Raw genomic sequence first — 18,609 nt, 5'->3', positions numbered from 1 at the left:
ATTTTGAACACATGGAGGTAGAGACTAGAAAAATAGATAACAGAGACTGGGAAGGGTGAGTAGAGAAAGTGGGTAGGATGAAGAGAAGAGGTTTAAAGGGTACAAAGATGCAGTAAGATAGAAGAAATAAAGTCAATGTTTTAGAGCAGAGTAGAATTACTATACTTAACAAAAATGTATTTTATTCAGGTGATGGACACCCGAATACCCTAACTTGATCACTACACAGTATATACATGTCACAAAACTTTTTGATGTGCTCCACAAATTTGTGTAAATAATAATAATAATAATCTTTGTGTAAATAATAATAAAAGGATGCAATGGAGGGTTGTTAGAGGAGACTCAAGACAGTGGGATGTCATATTCAAAGTGCTCAAAGATGGCTGGACATGGTGGCTCTCATGCCTGTAATACCAGCACTTTGGGAGACTGAGGCAGAAGGATTGCTTGAGCCCAGGAGATTGAGACCAGCCTGGGCAACATGGTGAGACCCAGTCTCTATTTAAAGAAAATTAAAAGTAACCAAACAAAAAACAAAGTGCTCAGAGTTAGATAAACTGTTAACTGGGAATCTTATATCCAGCAAGTTAACTTGCAAACATGAAAGTGAAATGGACATATTTCCAGATAAAACCTGTGAGAATTGGTTGTTATAGCCTTCCCTTACAAGAAATACTAAAGGTATTTTGAAAGCAAGTAACTTAAGGTGGGAATTAAATGATACACATGAACAAAGAGCATTGGAAAAGTTAATTGTAAAGAAGAATATAAATGCATATTTCTTTGTTAATTGACTTTAAAAGCAATTTAAAAATAATTTATATGTAAGCAATTTGTATATATATATGTATGCATTGAATTTATATATTATGTGTGTGTGTGCATGCGTGTGTGGTTGCATATGTGTGTATGCCCATAACATATAGAAATGTATTATATTTGGCCATAACAGTACAAAGGAAGTGGGCAGGAGGAAAGTTCTGTTGTGGTAAGAAATGACTCCAAGTGGTAACTCAAATTGAGAAGATGAAATGGAGATCCAGAAATGGTAAATGATTTTGATATAACCGAAGCTATAAATATATACATTTTCTCCTTCTCTCAGCTTCTTTAGAATACATAAGATTATATAAAGTAATAATCTTATAATGTTGGATTTATAACCTTTATAGATGTAATGTGTAATAATATCACAAAAAGGCAGAAAAGGAAATAGAGCTATATAGGAATAACTTTTTAATATCTCACTGCTGTTAGTATAGGTCTGAAGCTGATTATGACCAGTCAAGATTCATATGGTAGGCCAGGCATGGTGGCTCACATCTATAATCCCAGCACTTTGGGAGGCTGAGGCAGAAGGATTATTTGAGCCCAGGAGTTTAAGACCAACCTGGGCAACATGGCAAGACCCTGTCTCTACAAAAATTTTTTTAAAAATGAGCCCCATATGGTGGCATGGGCCTGTAGTCACAGTTACTCAGGAGGCTGAGGTGGGAGGATCACTGGAGCCTGGGAGGTTGAGGCTGCAGTGAGCCACTATCATGCCACTGCACTCCAGCCTGGGTGACAAGGTGAGAACCTGTCTCAAAAAGAAAAGAAAAAAAAAAAGAAGATTCATGTGGTAAAGGCTGATGTGACCACTAAGGAAAGAACTCGAAATATAGTTTAAAATTATTGGATAAGTTAAGACATTACATTAACAATAATCCACTTGTTCTAGATCCTTGAGGAATCACCATACTGTCTTCCACAATGGTTGAACTAATTTACACTCCCACGAACAGTGTAAAAGCATTCCTATTTCTCCACATCCTCTCCAGCATCTGTTGTTTCCTGACTATTTTTGTTTCTTTTTTTTTTTTTTTTTTTTGAGACGGAGTCTTGCTCTGTCGCCCGGGCTGGAGTGCAGGGGCGCGATCTTGGCTCACTGCAAGCTCCACCTCCCGGGTTCACGCCATTCCCCTGCCTCAGCCTCCCGAGTAGCTGGGACTATAGGCGCATGCCACCACACCCGGCTAATTTTTTGTGTTTTTAGTAGAGACGGGGTTTCACTGTGTTAGCCAGGATGGTCTTGATCTCCTGACCTCATGATCCACCCACCTCAGCCTCCCAAAGTGCTGGGATTACAGGCCTGAGCCACTGTGCCTGGCTGTTTCCTGGCTTTTAATGATCACCATTCTAACTGGCATGAGATGGTATCTCATTGTGGTTTTGATTTGCATTTCTCTAATGACCAGTGATGATGAGCTTTTTTTTCATGTTTGTTGGCTGCATAAATGTCGTCTTTTGAGAAGTGTCTGTTCATATACTTTGCCCACTTTTTGAGGGGGTTGTTTGTTTTTTTCTTGTAAATTTGTTTACTTTCTTTGTAGATTCTTGATATTAGCCCTTTGTCAGATGGATAGACTGCAAAAATTTTCTCCCATTCTGTAGGTTGCTTGTTCACTCTGATGATAGTTTCCTTTGCTGTGCAGAAGCCCTATTTTAATTAGATCCCATTTGTCAGTTTTGGCTTTTGTTGCCATTGCTTTTGGTGTTTTAGTCATGAAGTCTTTGCCTATGCCTATGTCCTGAATGGTATTGCCTAGGTTTTCTTCTAGGGTTTTTATGGCTTTAGGTCTTACATTTAAGTCTTTAATCCATTCTGAGTTAATTTTTGTATAAGGTGTAAAGAAGGGGTCCAGTTTCAGTTTTCTGCACATGGCTAGCCAGTTTTCCCAACACCATTTATTAAATAGGGAATCATTTCCCCCATTGCTTGTTTTTGTCAGGTTTGTCAAAGATCAGATGGTTGTAGATGTGTGGCATTATTTCTGAGGCCTCTGTTCTGTTCCATTGGTCTATATCTCTGTTTTGGTACCAATACCATGTTGTTTTGGTTACTGTAGCCTTGTAGTATAGTTTGAAGTCAGGTAGCGAAATGCCTCCAGCTTGTTCTTTTTGGTTAGGATTGTCTTCGCTATACAAGCTCTACCTTTTGACCCAGCAATCCCATTACTGGGTATCTACTCAAAGGATTATAAATCATTCTACTATAAAGACACATGTACACATATGTTTATTGCAGCACTATTCACAATAGCAAAGACTTGGAACCAATCCAAATGCCCATCAATGATAGACTGGATAAAGAAAATGTGGCACATATTCACCATGGAATACTATGCAGCCATAAAAGGCTGAGTTCATGTCCTTTGCAGAGACATGGATAAAGCTGGAAACCATCATTCTCAGCAAACTAACACAGGAACAGAAAACCAAACCCCTCATGTTCTCACTCATAAGTGGGAGTTGAACAATGAGGACATATGGACACAGGGAGGGGAAAATCACACACTGGGACCTGTTGGTGGGTGGGGGGCAAGGGGAGGAATAGCATTAGGAGAAATACCTAATGTAGATGACAGGTTGATGGGTGCAGCAAACCACTATGGCATGTGTGTACCTAGGTAACAAACCTGCACGTTCTGCAAATGTACCCTAGAACTTGAAGTATAATAATAAGAAGAAAAAGAATCCACTTGATGCAGAAGAGTAAAGGAAGAATAAAGGAACAGAAAAATTCTGAGACATGTAGAAAAACAAAATGCAAAATATCAAATGTAAATCCAACTACAGGGTATCATTAATAACATTAAATGTGAATAGATTAAACAAGAGGCAGAGATTGTCACATTGGATAAAAACACAAGATCCATCTATGTGCTGTTTACAGGAGACACATGATAAATTAAATAATACAGGCCAGGTGTGGTGGCTCACGCCTGTAATCCCAGAACTTTGGGAGGCCGAGGAGAATGGATCACCTGAGGTCAGGGGTTTGAGACCAGCCTGGCCAATATGGTGAAACCCTGTCTCTACTAAAAGTACAAAAGTTAGCCGGGTGTGGTGGTGCAAGCCTGTAATCCCAGCTACTCAGGAGGCCGAGGCAGGAGAATCACTTGAACCTAGGAGGCGAAGGTTGCAGTGAGCCAAGATCATGCCACTGCACTGTAGCCTGGCTGACAGAGCAAGACTGTCTCAAAAAGAAAAAAAAAATTCAATGATACAAACAGACAAAGTAAAAGGATGAAAAACTAACATGGGAATAGCAATCACAAGAAGGCTGGAATTGCTAATATCAGAAAAAATAGACTTACAAATGCTACTGGTGAGAAAGAGGGACATTTTATGATAAAAGGATCATCAGTTAGGAAGATGTAACAATTATAAACCCATATGCACCTAATCACAGACACCCAAATACATGAAGCAAAAAGCCACAGAAATGGAGAAACAGATAACTCAACAATAATAGTCAGAAATGTCAATTCCTCACTTTCAACAACTGATCAAAAAATTAGGCAGAAGGTCACCAAGGAAACAGGAAGTTGAACCATACAAGCCTATTAGACTTAACCAGATCTCTAGAACACTCTACCCAACAGGAACAGAATCTGTGTTCTTCTCAAGTATACTGGAGACATTCTCCAGGACAGACTGTATATAGATCATAATCCCTTAATCACGTTAAGAGAATAGAAATAATACATTTCATATACTCTGACCACAGTAGAATTTAATTAGAAATGACTAACAGAAGGACATTTGGGAAACTCACATAAAATAACACATGTCTAAATAACAAGTTTAAGAAGAACCCAAAAGGGAAATTTGAAACACTTTGAAATGAATTAAAAAGAAGACACAACACAGGCGAAGCAGCAGACTGAAGAGTGAAGCCCCTCCCTGGAGCCTGTGGACTGCCCTGCGCCTCCAGGTCCACATCCCGCTCTGTGTCCTCACACCCACTATGGAGCCATCAAAGGCTTGGTTCCCCCTATCCGCCTCCCGAGTAGTGCAGGCAGGCACCACAGGGAGGGCGCAAGGAGGTGGCTTCTGCAGTGGTGGCCCCCACCCTGCCACGTGGGTACTAATGCGGGACCCTCTCTCATGCAGCGGAGCTGATCCCCAGCCACAGGATGAAGAAGAAGGGCCCCAGCCTGCCCAGGGGCCTGGATGTGAAGGAGCAGGGGCAGTAAGTGTGTCTGCAGGCTGGGTTCTTTCCAGGATGGCAGCCTGTGGTTTGGACAGTGCTGTGGTGCCTGGCCTGACCACCTCATCCCGGGACAGCCTCCATGCCATCTGACCCCCAAGTGGCATGGCCTCCTCTAGGAAGTCCTGCTTGCAGGCTGTGAGCTTCAACCAAGATGAGGTGCAGATGATGCACCCTGCAGATGAGGGTGCAGAGTCATAGGGCACACTCATGGAGCTGCCCTGGGCTGCTCCGAGTGGGTCACAGACAGGGGTTCCATGTCCTGCAGGAGGGTGGCCACCTCCCATCCCAGAGACGGCCACTGAGTGGGGTTTGAGCCCAGGCTTTGCTTCTGCAAGATGTCCTGTGGAGACTTGCCTGGCCTGCTGGCTATGCGGCAGAGCCTATACACCTGCACCTTCCTAGCCCCTCCCTCCACCACTGGCCTTGGAGTCTCAACCCTGCACTCATTCTGCTGTTCCAGAACAGTCTCTTTACATGCTTGTGTGCCCCTCTGGGATGAGAGGGCAGGAACCAGGCCCTATTCTTGTTGGCATCCCCACCTCATAAACCCTGAGCAACCCAGCGAGGTGATGGAGAGGGGACTGGTGCAGGACAGGAAGGCTCTTTTTCCTCCTAAAGCAGAGGAGACTGGTGCTTAGAGTTTCACCCCAAAGGCAGCCTCCATGCCCTGCCCTTGAAGAGTCACTTCTCCCATGCAACACTGTACCTATGTGCCTAGGAGTTCCCCACCATCGTGTTTGTGGCACCATGGCGGTCTCCTGAATGGTTGTGCATTCACTTAACCAGCCCTTACTGGTGGGCACAGGTGGTTCCCAGAGCTCGGAATGTGTTGGTTTCCTATTCTAAGTATCACTGTGCTGAGCATCCTCAGGACGAGGACTTGGGGGTTTTTGTCTGTGTGTGAAGGCTGCCCAATGCAGGGGACAGTGCGGGACGGTGGGGATTAGCCCAAGAGCTCAGGGCCAGGCACAGCTCCCAGGCAGCGGCTGTTTGTGGGGAAGCAGGTTCTGGAGTGGCCACCTGCTGACGGTGAGGCTCTGTTGCAGAATTCCCTTCTTCAAGTTCTGCTACCAGTGTGGCCGCTCCATCGGGGTCCGCCTCTTGCCCTGCCCTCGCTGCTACGGGATCCTGACCTGCAGCAAGTACTGCAAGACCAAGGCCTGGACCGAGTTCCACAAGAAGGACTGCGGGGACCTGGTGGCCATCGGTAGGTCGGCCCTCAGGCTGGGAGGCAAGGGTTCCGCTGCTGCTGAGGGCAAAGGCGCAGGCCTGGGGTGCTGATGAGGGGCACCCTCATTTCCCAAAATCTCTCCAGATTCAGGCCACTTTTCCAACATTTCCAGATCGGCCTGTTGGGAGGTGGGCATCGGGGCCACTGAGGCAGCCTGGCTCTTCCTCACCTACTGTGGCAGCATAATGCTTGTCCTCGTCCTGGAAGGGGACACCACCCCATCCCTGCAGAGTTGGAACATGGACCCCTGGGGGCTCTGCTGACAGCTGGGAGCTTCACTGAACTCCTAGGGGACTCTGCTGACATCCAGAGGCTTCACTGACACCTGGGGGCTCTGCTGGTCACCAGTGCCTCTGGACCACAGGGCAGTTGGCCTTGGGGCTCCTTCAGGAAATTTCCTCCCAGCCTGCCGTCTCAGATGTCTGTCTTAGTGTGGACGTCAACAGGTGTCTGCTTCTAGAAACACTCTGGTCTCCCGCAATCCCCTCCTCCCCTCCTTGGTGTGAACAGGGCCCGGTGCCGCAAGGGTGGCGGGCATTGCCGAGGCTGGTGTGCGAAGCTATGCAGTGGTGACCGCTCTCCTGGGACCTGGCTGGGTTCCCGGCCTGGTGGGGACGGGAGTGGGTCTGGGAAAGCCCCTGCCCTTAGGCCTGTGCCCTGAAGTGAATGGCTGCCGACCTCCTCCCCCCTCCATAAAATGGGGCTTTTTGTTTTCTTTTGAGACGAAGTCTTGCTCTGTCGCCAAGTCTGGAGTGCAGTGGCATGATCTTGGCTCACTGCAACCTCCGCCTCCCCGGTTCCAGCGATTCTCCTGCCTCAGCCTCCCGAGTAGCTGGGATTACAGGCTAATTTTTTGTATTTTTAGTAGAGACGTGGTTTCACCGTGTTAGCCAGGATGGTCTCGATCTCCTGACCTGGTGATCCACCCACCTCGGCCTCCCAAAGTGCTGGGATTACAGGCATGAGCCACCGCGCCCGGCCAATGGGGCTTTTAATAACAGGTGCCCTGGGTGAGGTCGCAGCTCCTTGGCTTGTAGACTCCAGGATGGGACTTGGTGGGTGTGGCAGGCCCCTCTTTGAAGAGTCATGGCAGATAGCCCTCAGTCCTTGCTGCATCCCGACTCCTTGCCTGCAAAAGCGCTAGACAGAGCACAGTCCTCAGCCGCCCCACACAGCCCGAGTTCTGGAGCCAGGCCTGGGGGGAGGCCAGCTCCAGCCCCCTCTTCCCCCTCCCCACACCTTTTCCTCCTCCAGTGACACAACTGGAGCAAGTTTCCAGGAGGAGAGAAGAATTTCAGTGAAGCAGCAGCTGCACGTCCGAGGCTTGGGGAGGACCCAGGACTGTGTGGGTTTCTTACCTGCCTGAGCCACCTCAGGGAATCTTCCAGCCTAATGCAGGCATTTCTGCACCTTTGGGGTCATGCTTTGTAGCAGTGTCTCCCTTGCGACCTCGCAATAAATTGGCCCCACGGGGTGATTTTGACAGTCTGTGCTGTGCTCTGCCCCTAGCTGGGCAAAGTCCCAGAGCTTTTGTGGAGCCCGTGCCTGCCTCTGCCCCTGGCTTTGATCTTGCCTGGCCTCCCATGGGGCCTGGCCTGGGCCATCCTGCTAGACGAGGCAGGTGAGGGTCAGGACTCGGAGCCTGCTGCAGAGATGGCGGTGGGGGCAGCTCCTGGGTCTCTGGAGCTTGTTCTGGGACCTTGCCAGGAGCCCGCGGCAGCAGGCTCCACTCCCTGCTCAGGTGCCCATGGGTGCAAGGCTCCTACTGGGGTCTGCGGTGCTCGTTTGTTCCCCGTGCACTTACGGAGTGTCTGCTGTGTGCTGAGTGTTCTGGGGACGACGGTGTTTGTGGAAATCACTGGGAATGAGAGGAAGGAGGGCCTGGAGCAAATGACAGGGAGCAGTATTGCCTTCGAGGGTGGCCTGCGTGGAAATTCACGGAGAGGGCAGGGGAAGATGCGCAGTGAGGGGCGGACCTGGAGAAGGACGACAGCATCGCCGGGGACAAGGGGAGAGCGTCCAGGGATGAGGACGATGGGGGTTTGCTGCTGAGGGCAGAATAGCTGGGAGTGTGGGGGATGGGAGCCTGTGTGGGGGCTGGAGCCAAGCAGGTGAGACCCCGCTCCAGGCTGGCTTGTGGCTGTCAAAGCAGCTGCACCTGCAGTGATTTTTTTTTTTTACTGACTTTCTTGGTCTCGCCAAAGATGGGCTCCATGCTGGGGGTTTGTTGGAGGTGCCCTGGGAAAGGCTTCTGTAAGGGGTCAGCAGTGAGCCTGGGCAGAGGGACAAGCTGACCGCTGGGTGGCTCTTCATAGGGGCTCCCAATGGACGCAGGGACCAGGCCTTTGTACCCCTGCATCGGCTGGTCACCAGCCACAGGCTGCCCCTGGGAGGGTCGTAACTGTGTGAGCTGGCTCCCTGCCGCCAAGAGCTGTTCCTGGTCAGGGGGGTCTGGGATGCTGGGTGGGTGTAGGCACCCCCGGCTTCCACTACCTCTGCTAGAAAGGAAAAAGCTGCTAATGGATACTTATTTGATGGTACACTTAATTCTATAAAAGAGAATATCTATAAAGCAAAAGAAAGAACCTGTAAGTGACAATTATCCGCACTGTATTAGTCCATTCTCGCACTGCTTGCTACACGTACATATCAGAGACCGGAAAATGTATAAAGAAAGGCGGGTTAATTGGCTCAGGGTTCTGCAGGCTGCACAGGAAACATGGCGGCATGTGCTCAGCTTCAATGATGGCGGAAGGAGAAGGGGAAGCTGGCACTTCGCATGGCTGGAGCGGGAGGAAGGGGAGGGGCTGCCACACACGTTTGAAAACAGCCAGATCTCGTGAGAATTCTATGACCACGAGAACTGCACCAGATGGGGAAGTCTGCCCCCGGGATCCAATCACCTCGCACATTGGGGATTACAATTTAACATGAGATTTGGGCAGAGACATAGATCCAAAGCGTATCACAGACACCTGGATATTACCATGGCCAACGCTTTGTGTGTGTCCTTCTGATCTCTACAGGCATGAGTGCACACAGACACACGTGTATCTAAAAGTGGGAGCATCCTCTCTGTTCTGAACTAGGCCATGAACATCTATGTTATTAAATATTTTTCTGCAACATAATTTCCCCAAATGAAAATAGCTTTATTTTTTATTATATATGCAATATACGCTTATTTAAGAAAGAAGACAGCAAAGACAAGCGTGATAAAAATAACGGGGAGGTGGCATATGCCTGTGATCCCAGTGACTTGGGAGGCCGAGGCAGGAGGATTGCTTGAGCCCCGGATTTCCAGACCAGCCTGGGCAACATAGACCCTGTCTCTAAAAAAAAGATCTTAGTCAGGTGTGGTCGCACACACCGTAGTCCCAGCTACTCAGGAGGCTGTGGTGGGAGGATTGCTTGAACTAGGAGTGTGAGGCTACAGTGAGCTGTGATGGCACCACTGTGCTCTGGCCTGGATGAGAGAGAGATGCTAACAACTAATTTTTAAAAATGAGAAAATCATCTTAATCTTAAAATTCAGGGATAAGCATTCTGAGCATTTTGGGGAACATATACTTTATTTTTATTATTTTTTTTGAGACAGAGTTTCTCTCTTGTTACCCAGGCTGGAGTGCAATGGCAGGGTCTTGGCTCACTGCAGCCTCTGCCTCCTGGGTTCAAGCGATTCTCCTGCCTCAGCCTCCTAAGTAGCTGGGATCAGAGGCATGCACCACCACGCCCAGCTAATTTTGTATTTTTAGTAGAGATGGGGTTTCTCCACGTTGGGCAGGCTGGTCTCAAACTCCTGACCTCGTGATCCACCCACCTCAGCCTCCCAAAGTGCTGGGATTACAGGCGTGAGCCACCGCGCCCGGCCTCCACTGGTCCCTTTTTATTGGAGATGTTTGCTCTTCCTGATGGATGGGAACTCTCTAAAGCACGGGAACTCTCTAAAGCACAACAACTTCTCCTATGCCTTGTGTGCAAATAACTGTCTTGCAGTTTGCAGTTTGCACGTGGAAGTTTTTCTCGTGTTGTGAAATCCACGTGTCCTTTCCTCAGGGCCTGGCTTGCTGGAGTGCGTAGAGAGCAGTCCCTTGCTGGGCTTATGTATGCAAGGGTAGCCTTTGCCCAGATTCTCACCACCGTTTTAATGAATTACTGCTTAACCTGTAATTGTATAACCAATCTAGCATTAATTTTTGTGTAAGGTTTGAGAGCCAGCTATCTCGATCTATCCCCAAACAATGGGCGTGATCGAGTAATCCATTTCTTTTCCCTGGTGGGCATATGCCTGCCTCTTAGTTGCCGTAGGGGCCCCTCCTGTGCTCTGCTGTCTCCACCTGCAGCTCTGTGGCCTTTTCACATCTGCCAGGACAGGCCCACCCTCCTCTTCACCGGCCCTGTGAAAGGCCCTGCGGTGACCATGTGCTTTTTCTTCCAGATGAATTGTGCAGTGTGTGTCAAGTTCTAAAATGTCTCGTTGGGACTTAGCAATTATCTTGTTTCATTTGATTGGCAGACAGTTGGCATCTTTTGAGCAGAGTTTTCTGGCTTGTGAGATGATACTGTGGTCACTTGGTATATGGTGTAAGATAAGGGTATATGGTGTAAGATAAGGGTCCAATTTCTCTCTTCTGCATGTAGATATCCGACTTTCCAAGCGCCATTTGCTAAAGAGGCTCCTTTTGCTGTTGTATATTCTTGGTCCCCTTGTCAAAGATTAGTTGGCTGCATATGTGTGAGTTTATTTCTGGACTCTATATTCTGTTTCATTGTATCTGTTTTTATGACTGTATCATATTGTTTTGATTACTACAGCTTTGTAATATACTTTAAAACAGGATGTGTGATATATCCAGATTTGTTGTTCTTTTGCAAGATTGCTTTAGCTGTTTAGAGTATTTTGTGATTCCACACAAATTTTAAGATTGTTTTTGCTATTTCTGTGAAAAAAAATGCCATTGGAATTTTGATAGACATTGCATTGAGTTTGTAAACTGCTTTGGGTAGTATGGACATTTTAACAGTATTCTTCCAATCCATGAACATAAAATGTCTTCCATTTGTTTGTACCTTAATTTCTCTCATCAACATTTTATAGTTTGCAGTATATATTCTATATTTTATAGTATTTATATATTTATGGTATTCAGTATATATTCTAAAAGTTCCACCAAAAAACCTGTTAGACGTAATAATGAATTCATTAAAGTTGCAAGATACAATATCAGCATACAAAAATTAGTTGTGTTTTTATGCACTAACAATGAACTATCTGAAAAAGAAATTAAGAAAACAATGCCATTTACAATAGCATAAAAATAATAAAATAATTAGCAATAAATTTAAGTGAGGATCCTTTACCTCCCTTAAATTTATTGCTAAGTATTTTATTTAAGTATTTAAGCAAGGTTCTTTTACCTCACTTAAATTTATTGCTAAGTATTTTATTTAAGTATTTAAGCAAGGATCTTTTACCTTGCTTAAATTTATTGCTAAGTATTTTGTTATTTTTATGCTATTGTAAATGGGATTGTTTTCTTAATTTCCTTTTCAGATAGTTCATTGTTAGTGCATAAAAACACAACTAATTTTTGTATGTTGATATCGTATCTTGCAACTTTAATGAATTCATTTATTCTAACAGGTTTTTTGGTGGAACTTTTAGAATTTTGTGTATGTAAGAGATCATGTCCACGCTTCAAAAGAAGACATATGTATCTAGCCAACAAGCATATGAAAAAAGCTTAATATCACTGATCATTAGAGAACTGCAAATCAAAACCACAATATGATACCATCTCACACCAGTCAGAATGGCTATGATTAAAAGTAAAATTAATAGATGCAGGTGAGATTGCAGAGAAAAGGGAATGCATATGCATTGCTGGTGGGAATGTAAATTAGTTCAACCATTGTGGAAAGCAGTGTGGTGATTCCTCAAAGAGCTAAAAACAGAGCTGTCACTTGACCCAGCAATCCCATCACTGGGTATGTACCTAAAGGAATATAAATTTTTCTACCATAAAGACATATATGCACACATATGTTCATTGTAGTTGTATTCACAATAGCAAGGACATGGAATCAATATAAATGTCCATCAGTGGTAGATTAGATCAAGAAAATGTGGTACATATACACCATGAAGTACTATGCAGCCATAAAAAGGAATGACATCATGTCCTTTGCAGGAATGTGGATGGAGCTGGAGGCTATTATCCTTAGCAAACTAATGCAGCAACAGAAAACTAAATACCACATGTTCTCACTTATATTAAGTAGGATCTAAATGATTAAAACATTTGGATACAAAAAAGGGGAACAACAGACACTGAATCCTACTTGAGGGTGGAGGGTAAGAGGTTGGAGAGATTAGAAAAAATAACTATTAGGTACTAGGTTTAGTATCTGGGTGATGGAACAATCTGTACAACAACCCCCCATGACACGAGTTTACCTATATAAGAAACTTGCACATGTACCCCTGAACCTAAAAGTCGTTTTTTAAAAGATCATGTTGGCCGGGCGCGGTGGCTCACGCCTGTAATCCCAGCACTTTGGGAGGCTGAGGCGGGTGGATCACAAGGTCAGGAGATTTAGACCATCCTGGCTAACACAGTGAAACCCGTCTCTACTAAAAAAAAAAAAAAAAAAAAAAAATTAGCCAGGCATGGTGGTGGGCGCCTGTAGTCCCAGCTACTCAGGAGGCTGAGGCAGGAGAATGGCATGGACCTGGGAGGCGGAGCTTGCAGTGAGCCAAGATTGCGCCACTGCACTCCAGTCTGGGCGACAGAGTGAGACTCTGTCTCAAATAAAAAAAAAAAAGATCATGTTATTGGCAAACAGAGACAGTTTAACTTCCTCCTTTCTGATGTGGATGCCTTTTATTTCCTTTCTTGCTAATTGCTCTGGCAAGGACTTCCAATAACACATTAAATAGAAGTGGTGAAAGTGGGCACCCTTGTCTTGTTCGTGATCTTAGAGGAAATGCTTTCAGCTTTTCACTATTGAGTGTAATGTTAGCTGTAGGCTTGTTGTATATGTCCTCTATTACGTTGAGGTATATTCCTTCTGTATCTAGTTTGTTGAGAGTTTTTACCGAAACAGGATGTTGAATTTTGTCAAATACTTTTTCTGTATCTATCGAGATGACCATATGATTGTTATCCTTTATTCTGTTAATATGGTGTATCACATTTATAGGTTTTCATATGTTGAACCTTGCATCAACATATATCCACATCCATATGGAATCTGTCCATATCTACCCCAACTTTGGAAAGTTTTCTGCCTTTGTTTCTTTAAATAAGCTTTCTGCCCCTTTGTTTCTGTCTTCTTTTGAGACTTCTATAATTCACATATTTATTTTCTTGTTGGTCTCCGTAGGTCCCGTATGCTTTTTTCACTCTTTAATATTTACTCCTTTTTATTCTTTTTTTTTTTTTGGTTAATTGGTTAGTTTTAAATAATTTGTCTTCAAGTTTACCAATTCTTTCTTCTGTATGATCGAGTCTGTTGAAGCTCTTTATTGAATTTTTCAAATTTGTCATTGTGTTTTTAAGCTCTAGGACTTCTATTTGGTTCTTTTTTATGGTTTCCATTTTTCTATTAAACTTTACATTTTATGCATTTGTTTTTCTTATTTTTTTGGTTGTCTCAGTTATCTTGCATGTTATTGAGTTTTTTTAAGATGATTGTTTTGAATTGTCAGGCAATTTATAGATCTTTATTTCTTTGGGATCACTTACTGGAGCTTTACTAGTTTCTTTTGGTGGTTTTTTTTTTTTTTTTTTTTTTTAGACAGAGTTTCACTCTTGTCGCCCAGGCTGGAGTACAGTGGCACAATCAGCTCACTGCAGCCTCCCTCTCCCAGGTTCAAGAGATTCTCCCACCTCAGCCTCCTGAGTAGCTGGGATTACAAGCATGCACCACCATGTCTGGTTAATTTTTATATTTTTAGTAGAGACGAGGTTTCACCGTGTTGGCCAGACTGGTCTCGAACTCCTGACCTCAAGCAACCTACCTGCCTCAGCCTCCCAAAGTGCTGGGATGACAGGCATGAGCCACCATGCCCAGCTGTGGCATCATGTTGGCCTGATTCTTTATTATTCATAGAGCCTTGCATTGGTGTCTCAATTTGAAGCAGCAAACACCTCTTTCAGCCTTTACAGACTGATTTTTGGCAGATAAAGATCTGTTGGGTCTCTGAAGGGATTGCCTCCAGGATTAGTTTAGTCACATGGCTGCTGCTGAGTCTACAGGGGGGTTTGTGGTTGGTGAGTCTATTCAGGGAAGGAGCAGGCATTGATCATGTCTGGTCCCTGGGCAGACTGGACTGCCTCTAAGACCTTGAGGAACAGGGCTAGCTCTGGGACAAGGGTGCACTCAGTCACTGCGTGAGTCCCTGACAGGCAGGACTGACCCCAGACTGTGGTTAAAAGGAGATGAAACCAAGTCACAAGGCTGGTTTAAGGTTCACAGCTGAGACTGAGGTCTGTAGGCCTGCCTCTGGGGGCACAGATGGGCATGCCTCCTGTCAGGTTCTTGGGGAGGGCAGGACTGCCTTCAGACCATGGTGGAGTGGGGCTGGAGCTGGGTCACAGGGCTCCTTCAGCCTGTGCAGTTGTAGATTGGTAGGCCTGCCTCCCAGCGTGCGGCCGCGGATTGGTAGGCCTGCCTCCCAGCGTGCAGCTGGGCTTGTCTCAGGATCCCTGGGTGGGCAGGACCGCTCCAGGACTGTGACTGGGGAAGGATGGAGTAAACTCAGAACCATTTCAACACCTCTTTTGGGATTTTGTGGCCTAACTCAGACGAGTGTCTCCCAGCACGTCCTTGGGAAGGCAGGACTGCTTTCAGACTGCAGCTGAGGGGTTGGAGCTGACTTACAGGGCTATTTCGGGATCTGCAGTGGAACCAAGGTTGGTGGGCCTGCCTTCAGGGGGGATGGACTGGGGTATCTTCCAGGAGATCCCTGGGCAGATGGTTCCTGTGTCAGGAGAGCCAAACAAGGCTGCCGTCGAGTCCATAGGGGGATGAGGCCATTTCTGGATCTGCAAAGGACCCCATTTGGCGAGCTGCAACCTGGGTGCAAACCTGCCCTCTTAAAACAGCCCTTCTCAGTTGGGCTCCATCAGGATTTCCCAGCCTCCTACCAGAGTCCTGAGGCTCCCACGAAGGCACTTTTGTGTGTGGATGGCTGCCAAATTCTTGTTGCAATGGGTGGCTAAAAGCAGGGGGTCCCTTGTTCTGCCATCTTGCTGACATTACTTCCACTTGGTACTTTTTCCAATCTCCTTGTTTTTTCTTTTTAAAAATGGAATTGTTCTATCCTTATGGTTTCTACTTCTCCCCCTTTTCGCTTTGATAACACAAAATACTTATTTTATAGACCATTTCAGTTTGCTCTGTCATCTAAAGTTCTCAGGGTGCTGCTGGCTCTGGTGGCAGATTTTATTTTATTTTTTCATTTTGAAATTTTAAAGAATCTTGTAATCTCAGCTACTTGGGAGGCTGAGGCAGGAGAATCGCTTGAACCCGGGAGGCAGAGGTCGCAGTGAGCTGAGATCACACCACTGCACTCCAGCCTGGTGACAGACACTCTGTCTCAAAAAAAAAAAAAAAAAAAAAGAATTTGAGTTCCTGTCCCTGAGGCGTTGTGATTTCTCTGAGGGAATCTCACTTCCTCACTGTGGACAAACCCTCTAGGTACTTTTGTATTTACTCATTATCTTTTGTCACCAGCCACTGATTCTTCAAAAAGGAGGATTTTTTTTTTTTCCTGCCCAGATACCTAGGCAGCAAAAGCTTCCCTGGCCCATCTCTGGCAATAGGGAGAACTTCGTTTCTTTGCGGTTTCCAGGTCACCTGGGGTTCCAGTTCCAGCTCCCAGCCCTCACCCAGGTCTGTGGGTACCCCTCACCCCAAGCTTCTATCCTGAGAGGGTATTTCTGTGCCTGATACACCACTCTCCCCACTTCCCATTCATTGAAGCCTCTCACTTTGTTTTTCTTTTCAGCACATGAGGTTTTTAGCTCTCCTGTGACCTCAGATAGGTATTAACTTTGCGAAACTGACTTTTTCCAGAATTTCAACGTGTCTGCGAGGAGAGGGGGTTATTTTAGCTGAGTCTACTATGTTGCTGTGATCTTTTCAAAGTCAACATTTCCCAGTGTTTGCTCCTGTTTCTTGTAATTCTCACATCAGGACACTTGGTCTGACTTCCCAGGCCGATGCTGCGTATTTTGACGTCTCCTATGAGTTTTTTACTGGCTCTTTTTTTGCGCTTTCCCAGATTGAGTGTAAACATGGGTTTGTGCTAGAAACCATGAAGGTTCCTGTTCATATTTCCAGGCCATATGAAAGAAGGAGGGAAATGTTTAGACTCACTGGTTTTGCTTTGTGGGGTGGTCTCATCTGGGAGGGGCTCCTGTGCACACGGGGAGAGCTTGCTGGGCAGTGACTGCCTCCGGCTCATCCACAGCCCTGGCATCTGTGAAGCCTGTGTGCTTTCCCCTCAGGAAAGCTGTGGTGGCCTTGTTGGGGTCTCTCAGAATCCCACCTTCCCTAGACTCTACCCACTTCTTTGATGGCTGTGACACATGCTGTCCGTTGGAGAGATGGACGCCCAGTTATGGTCCTTCCATGATTTCAGTAGTGGCTTAGGGCAGGAGGAAGGTGGACTGAGAGGTGGGAGTTAGTCGTCTGTCCCAAACTCAAGGGAGCACTGCGATTATAAATGGTGTTTCTCGACAGAGGGCCTTGTCCCCAGATAAAGAATACTTAGGGTCACCTGGACAGGAGCAGTGTGTGCACCCACGGGTGTGTCTGTCTCTGTGTGAGTGCATGTGTGTGTACTGTGCATGTATGTAATGTGTGCATGTGTGTATGGGCATGTGTACCTGTCTACATGTGTGCACGTGCATAGGCGTGTGCACATGTGCATGCATGTGTATGGGCATGTGTACATGTGAGTGCATGCATGTGCAGGAGGATGTGTGTGCACATGTATGGATATGTGTGCTTGTGTGTGTATGCACAGGGCATTGTACGTGTTCATACCTATGTGTGTGCATGTGTGTACATGTGTAGGAGTGTGCACATGTGCATGCGTGTGTATGGGCATGTGTGCATGTGAGTACGTGCATGTGCAGAAGTGTGTGCACGTGTATGGATATGTGTGCTTGTGTGTGCATGTACAGGGTGTTGTATGTGTTCGTTTGTGTGTGTAAATGTGTAGGAGTGCACATGTGCATGTGTGTGCACGTGTGATGGGTGTATGTTCGTGTGGAGCAGACACCCATGCTGGCCTGCCGGGGCTGCCTGCAGATGGTGTGGGAGACGCTGGGGCCACCCACCACGGCTGGGCTGAGCTGCTCAAGGGAGGCTGACTGAGGGCCTGCTCTCTGCCCATCAGTGTGGGTGGGTCAGTTTGTCTGTGGCTTCTGGAATTCCTGTGAGGAACCGAGAGGGACTGAGAGCCAGCCCTGGCTGGAAGGGGTCTCTCCCTGAGCAGCCTCTTGGAGCAGCACTAGGGTGGGCAGAACTTGGGAGCTCCCTGGTGGTCTGAGGTGTGGCCGGGAAGGCAGGGCTGAGACCAGCCGGGTGCCCCTGCCCACCCACTCCTGGCCTGGTGTCGGCTCTGCACAGAGTGCACACGCACCTGTGTCCTCCTTTCCCTGACAGGAAAGATGCATTTGCCCAGGTTCAAAAAGGGCTTGTGGAAGTCTTGAAGCAGCTGGGCAAGGTGGTGCCTGGAAGCCTGAGATCCTGCCGGCTGGACCAAATGCGTTGTCCACAACTACAGCCACTGATGAGCGTCTCGCTGCTCACCTGTCCCCTAGGGGCCCCGCTGAGCCCCCAGGCTGCATCCCCTGGCCCGCCACGGAGAGGACTCCACCCCACCCTCATTTCCCAGAGGAGGAGCCGGGCCTCTGGGACTTGTGGAGGGGCCTGCACGTGAGGACCGTGGCTACCAGGGACCTGGCGGCTGCAGATGCTTTGTGGGAGGCCTGTGTGCAGCCCTTCGTCCTGCCCGGAGCTGGGACCTACTAAGCAGTGGAGTTCAGCAGGGCTGGGTGGAGCTGCATCTCCCTCCTGGGGTGCCCACCCACCCCTCTGTGCTCTCACGCTCACAAGGGGCCTGGAGGTCCCAGTTGCTAGGGGGCCCTCTATTCCTGGGTCCCAGATGATGGAAGCGCAATGTTAAAAATGTTCACCAGACCAACCTGTACTGGCTGCAATTCTCAATAAAGCAGTTGAGGGACACACCCAGAACAGTGGGCGCTTCTGCCAGTGCCGCCGTGCCACTTAGCCTCTGGCCATGACCCCACAGGAACAG

The 18,609-nt window shown here is 46.9% G+C and overlaps 1 protein-coding gene across 13 annotated transcripts in view; it reads left to right on the top strand.

Moving 5' to 3' along the window:
- The window catches only part of ANKMY1 (ankyrin repeat and MYND domain containing 1), a 98,577-nt gene extending 80,017 nt beyond the window's left edge, over window positions 1-18,560 (top strand). For 4 of the 13 annotated variants that reach the window (XM_055109277.2, XM_055109290.2, XM_055109285.2 and 1 more), the window contains 3 exons: window positions 4,942-5,020; window positions 6,088-6,248; window positions 17,955-18,560. In XM_055109277.2, the coding sequence (XP_054965252.1) occupies window positions 4,942-5,020; window positions 6,088-6,248; window positions 17,955-18,001 (287 nt within the window). In that variant the 3' untranslated portion in view covers window positions 18,002-18,560. Of the gene's footprint in view, window positions 1-4,941; window positions 5,021-6,087; window positions 6,249-7,526; window positions 11,453-17,954 lie in introns of those variants that run through there. The other 9 variants (XM_034955519.3, XM_055109279.2, XM_055109278.2 and 6 more) reach the window with 4 other exon arrangements.
- Window positions 18,561-18,609: the final 49 nt, after the last annotated feature.

Source organism: Pan paniscus, chromosome 13 (assembly GCF_029289425.2).
Source record: "Pan paniscus chromosome 13, NHGRI_mPanPan1-v2.0_pri, whole genome shotgun sequence".
NCBI classification, from domain to species: Eukaryota; Metazoa; Chordata; class Mammalia; order Primates; family Hominidae; genus Pan; species Pan paniscus.
Note: the sequence above shows the minus strand (reverse complement) of the source record. Positions and strands in the feature narration are given on the sequence as shown.